The 5506-nt window shown below is 29.6% G+C and overlaps 1 protein-coding gene across 1 annotated transcript; it reads right to left on the bottom strand.

Annotated features, from left to right (window-relative positions):
- Positions 1–269: 269 nt before the first annotated feature.
- On the bottom strand, positions 270–1911 carry LOC145332636 (ubiquitin-like protein NEDD8). Its single transcript, XM_080177646.1, has 4 exons — positions 1747–1911; positions 1052–1168; positions 718–783; positions 270–392 (listed from the first exon to the last, which is right to left on the bottom strand). The coding sequence occupies exons 1-4, from the start codon at positions 1831–1833 to the stop codon at positions 336–338; spliced, it is 327 nt and encodes a 108-aa protein (XP_080033772.1). The 5' UTR covers positions 1834–1911; the 3' UTR covers positions 270–335.
- Between the last annotated feature and the right edge of the window lie 3595 nt (positions 1912–5506).

Raw genomic sequence — 5506 nt, 5'->3', positions numbered from 1 at the left:
ACAGCCGCCCAAAAACTGGCCAGCAAATAAGTAAACTAAGATATTATTTATTTACTTGTAAGGTTTCGTGAGTAAAAAGCCTTTCTATTTTAAAATATAAATGGTGAAAAGATATTTAAGTAAGGAAACCTTTTTTTTTATAAATTGTTTTATCCGATATGGTAATTATACATTCCTACTTGGAAGATATAATTAAGTTATATAGGTTTACCAAAATTGATACTTATCTACAAATATGAATAGTTATATACATATATTAAACTAAAAAGCAAAGATCAGGCATTTATTGAAATATTACATAAATATAATTATTTTTAATTGAAACATAATTTTATCTATTGATAGTTAAATCCAGTACTTAGTTTTGCTTGTAATCGAAGAACTGCTCCATTCTAAATAAAATTTCATATTTTATTTGCAATCGAAATAATGTCATTTAAATAAAATATATAGATTAGTTATTTTAAGAAAAGGGCATGTCCATGTCCCAATTTGCCTTGGTATTCCCCGCCCGGCCATTCCATATTAGCTTTGAAAAGATATTTTACAAAATTACAGTACTATATCTCATTGTAGAACATATTCTTCAGGAAAGACAGAGGACAAGACACAAACGACCATATAGTAAACATAGGATTAGAAGTCTAGCCATGGACTGGACAGGTAAATTGACATCCATGTGCATTGAGAAATAAAATATTATAATTTTTATCTTACCCTGATATTATATTCTCTGACAGTAAGCTCGTCATTGTTTAATACTCTTCTTGCATAAATTAAAATCTAAATGATATATTTATTCAAAAAAAAATATAAAACGACATAAAAATTTCAGCAATAAAAAAACATCAAAAAATTATAAGTGACAGAGTTAAATATTTATCCAGCAGTTTACCATTCTTTTTGAATTGTTATTAACAAGATTTTAGGGGCACCAATTAATCATAAAGAGGACGAAAATATCCAAAGGTACTAGAATAATTTAGTAAAAAATCATAATGTACAAATGGAAATGTTCGACATGTGACCTGTAGACTGTATTGAAGCATACCTGTTGTTCAGGTCTAAGTCCAGTAAGACGGTAAAGAAGAGACTTGACCCTTCCAATATTCCAGGATCTGTTCACCATTAACTTGTACTCTTCTCCAACCATTGTGCGTACTCGAATCTTAATATATATAAAAGTATATATGAGGATTCACAGAACAATGAGGTATAATCTGAAAAGTTTATTTATTCTCTGATTATAAGATTTGATTTATTATTGTCAAATTAACTCGATTTTAATATGTTTAATGAGTAGTTTCAAGGGTTTGAAAGAGTAATCAAATAAATCTTCAAAATTTTGAGTGGGGTAAAAAAGTAAACTTTGAAAGTTTGAAGGGGGTAATCGATTGTAAATACGCAGCTACTGTATCTACTTTAATAAATCTAATTCTAATTACTGTTTTGCATGTTATGACCGTTCGAGTCTTGTTTAGAATAATATTATGAATTTGTGGTGTACCACTCTCTATTCTAGGCATTCTTTCTACTTATTAGAGAACTCAATATTAATGGTACAATACAACGTAATTTCATTTTCATTAATTTTTTTTTTATTGGGTGGTTTCACCCAGAGTGCACAGTCAATAACAAACAGCCCCTCCCACTTATTTTATATTTTTAAAATCTTCACGAAACCTTTGCTTTTCCTTTTTTTCGCAGCTAATCTTCCGTACAACCCAAATAAATTTCAATATATACCTGAATTACAGGAGCTCTTTGTCCGGAATTTTTAAACGGAGGTTCAAAATCTTCTGGAAAATCAGGATTTCCATCATGCGACGACATCTCAAATTTAGGTTAACTAAAAACAAACTATATTATTTTGAAGATTTATAATATTTTATTTGGAAGATTTTTTAAAAATATGTTAAAAATACATTTTTGGTGTGCAATTACATCCGCATAAATAAATATTTACAAAGCGTTTTATTCTCATAAAAGGGACACAATAAAATACAAGACCGAAAATGATAAAAACTAGCTAATACTACAATGATTAGTATTTGATATTCATAAAAAGAATCTGTGCTGCATTAATTGATGGAAGTCACAATAAAAATTAAAAGTGTACTGTACACCCAACAGAATATTCTACATAATAGCCGATTACCTAAAAGAGATGCAGAATAATTTGCATTTTAGATGAAAAGTGAATTATAGAGTAGCTTTGCCATTAAAAGACATTATGGAGCATACATATATGTAGTAGATTTAACCCTTACAGATCGGGGGGGGGGGTCATATTTACCCCCCCCCTCTAGTTTTTTCAATGTCATTTTTTTGTAGGTAAGATGGAGAGCTGTGAATTCATGACTTTTTAAGTTTAGTAATTATGCATCGGCAAGAGTTGATTTTATAAGGATATCTGGTCTGTGTCGGTCGTGGTGTCCGGTCAAAGTCGGTTGGGTAGCACCAAAATTAAAAAAAAATTCTAAATAAATCTTAATTTCTACATTATGACTTTTGTGTATAAGGTAGAAACCAAAATTTTTTTTGGTGAATACTGAGTGGTGTTATGACCGTTTGACCGCACCCTGGCCGACTTTATGACCGATTTTTGTCCGGCTTTTACTACAGACATATATCATGAATATCGTGGCTTCTATTACAGCTAGAGACCTATAAATATTTTTGGCGAATTCTTGAGCAACAATAAACAGATTAAAATATTAATTGGCGCCGCCAACCGACGTTTTACCGCCGTAACCGCAGAAAATGGCGGTTTCCGTTATTTGCCGTTTTTCGGCGATGATCAGAAAAAGTAATTTTTTTGTTATGAAAAATAAAAATTCGTCCTAAAATTTGGTCATCCTAGCTGCAAAATTGGCTGCTCTACAGCTGTTTTCAAATTTAGCGGCTGGCCGCTAAAAAGCGGCTAAGGAGCGGCCTGACCGCTATGACTAGAAAAAGTAATTTTCTTTAAAAATACACATAAACAATTTTTACGTCTTTATCTGTAACAGAAGCCGAGATAGAGGTGGGGGTTAATATGACCCCCCCCCCCCCCCCGATCTATTAAGGTTGGAATTGGGGCCCGATCTGTAAGGGTTAATATTGTGCGATTCTATTATGTAGAATGTAGATGGATAATAAAATATAAAAAGCAGGGATATGGGAATAAGACAACTGAAATTTAATTCAGATACTTCCTAATGCTTAAAACTATTGAACAGCTACCAAATGTAATGCTGTTGTATAATGATTTGTGATTGTGACGATTTGATTTTGCAGAATATTAATCAAGCAAAAATTTTGCACCATATACTTATTTATAAAAATAATTAAATTTTCATATTTAATTATCATTTTAACATTTCTCATTAAATCATTATTGTTTTCACGTTTTTGCGCAGATCTTCACTTATAATTTAGGATTTTGCCTTTTATTTCTTTAAACATTTTCAAATGTTTTGTAGGTTTCATTTATTTCTAAATGAAAGTAAAAGAATATACAATAACATAAAGTAAATTTTCAAATGTAATTTTATTTAGCTAGATGTTTGCGATCTATAAATTATAATCACCATTCAAACTGTTTGTGTAACCATAGTTTCTTTAATAATAATTCTAGATTGAAATATAAAATACTTTGAAGTTATTACATATTGCATGCTAGCTATGTTCACTCATAAATGGCAACATTTGTATCTAGTTATAAAAGATTTAAAACCTAGGATGGAGAGGATAACTAGATTTAATTTAAAAACTTAATCTTTTTCTCTATAAATGTTATTCACTCTAAGTCCATTCATCCATAAAAAAGAATTCTGAATCGAAACGACACACAACATTGACTTGTAGAGGGCCAGAACTAAATAAGAAGAATGTATAAGTCTAAACAAAATTAAATAATGACATTGAATGCATTAAAATAATTCTAAACAAGAATGACAACATCCAAAAAAGCGAAGCGAACATATAGTAGGACAAACAACATTAACACTTGTATAATGTCAAAACTCAATAAGCTGAACATTATTTAGCAAGTTTAAACAAAATTGTACATAAATTTGTTGTAAAAATGTTTAAATACAGAATATTGTTTAAGGGCCCACCCACTTTCATTTTTGGAACTTGATTATGTAGATGCTTCGCTTAAAAAAATTGTCAAATTAACGATAAAAGCTATCTGTTACTTACAGACGTACGAATGGACGGAATGACTGACACTACTTTTCTAGAGTGCAAGTGTTTCTTTGTGCGTTTTCTTGTTGGTTTGTTCCTTCACTGTGTTTTATTTTATTTGATGGACACCACTATAAAGTATATTTATGATTCATATAAAACATTAATAAATTTAATTATTTATACATTTGTGCATTAACAAAATTAATTATTAATAAATTTAATTTAAGCAAAAAATCCAGACTTTGCAATCACAAATTATTTTTGATTGGAGTTTTATTTGAACAATGGCAGTGGATGAATTAAAATGATTCTAAACTAGGATAACAACATCCATAAAAGCGACAGTATAGTAAAGGTATTTTCAGATTTTATAGTTTGTTTTAAAATTTGCCTAATGGTATAGAGATGACAGTTCCAAAATTTTAGGAATTTTTGAAAATAGTTATAAACTTTTTTCCTAAAAATGGTCCAGATATACTCCTCCTTTTTACCATATTTTAATTATTTTGGAATAACACTCAGCTATATCTTCTAGTTCACTCATACAGACAAACATCCTTAATTACATTACAAGGTTAAATATTTGTGTACTGCATTTTATTTTGATACAAAAAGTAGTCTAATTTTTACAGTTAGTTTCATTTTTAAAATGAAACATATAAGTATAAAATGGTTAGTAATTCTTACTCTGTTAACTATAGAAAACACAGTATGTTCTCAATTCAGTAAGTATATTCTATAATTTTAGCCATTTAAAAGAATAACTGGTCCTTTCCCTATAATAAAGTCCAGATTATAGGAAAACCAGATATAAAAGGGAAGATGACGGAGGGAGAATGAAAAAAGAAGTGCCAAGTGCTTTTAAACCCCATTTAAAGTTATGTCAAACTTGAACGAAAAACATTGGTGGTAATATCGATCCATGATATAACCTTTTCTATAAGTGTTATGTCTGTTTGTCGGTATTGCAAGGCCTGTATATTTATTAAAAGAATTTTTGTCTTCACAAAATGTTTGATTTCTGTAAATTTAAATTTTCGAAACATAAATTTCGGCGAAGGCAGCAGTCCCCGTTAGCTGCCAGTGCAGTGGAAAAAAAGCAAAAAAGAGAGGGGTAGGTTTCTGGTAGAATCCGTAAAATTGTGTGTTTTGAGGCTTAAAAATAGTAGTAGAACGATAATATTCACTAAATATTTGTATTTCTTATTGAAAAGAACTATAGACAAAATTTTTTTTTTAAAAGTTAACATAATTTTTTTATCGTTCTACTACTGATTTTTACTTATAACACATAACCTTTACGGATTTTACCAGAAACCTACCCCTCTCT

Source organism: Acartia tonsa, chromosome 11, assembly GCF_053477335.1.
Source record: "Acartia tonsa isolate MP-2025a chromosome 11, ASM5347733v1, whole genome shotgun sequence".
Lineage (NCBI taxonomy): Eukaryota > Metazoa > Arthropoda > Copepoda > Calanoida > Acartiidae > Acartia > Acartia tonsa.
Note: the sequence above shows the minus strand (reverse complement) of the source record. Positions and strands in the feature narration are given on the sequence as shown.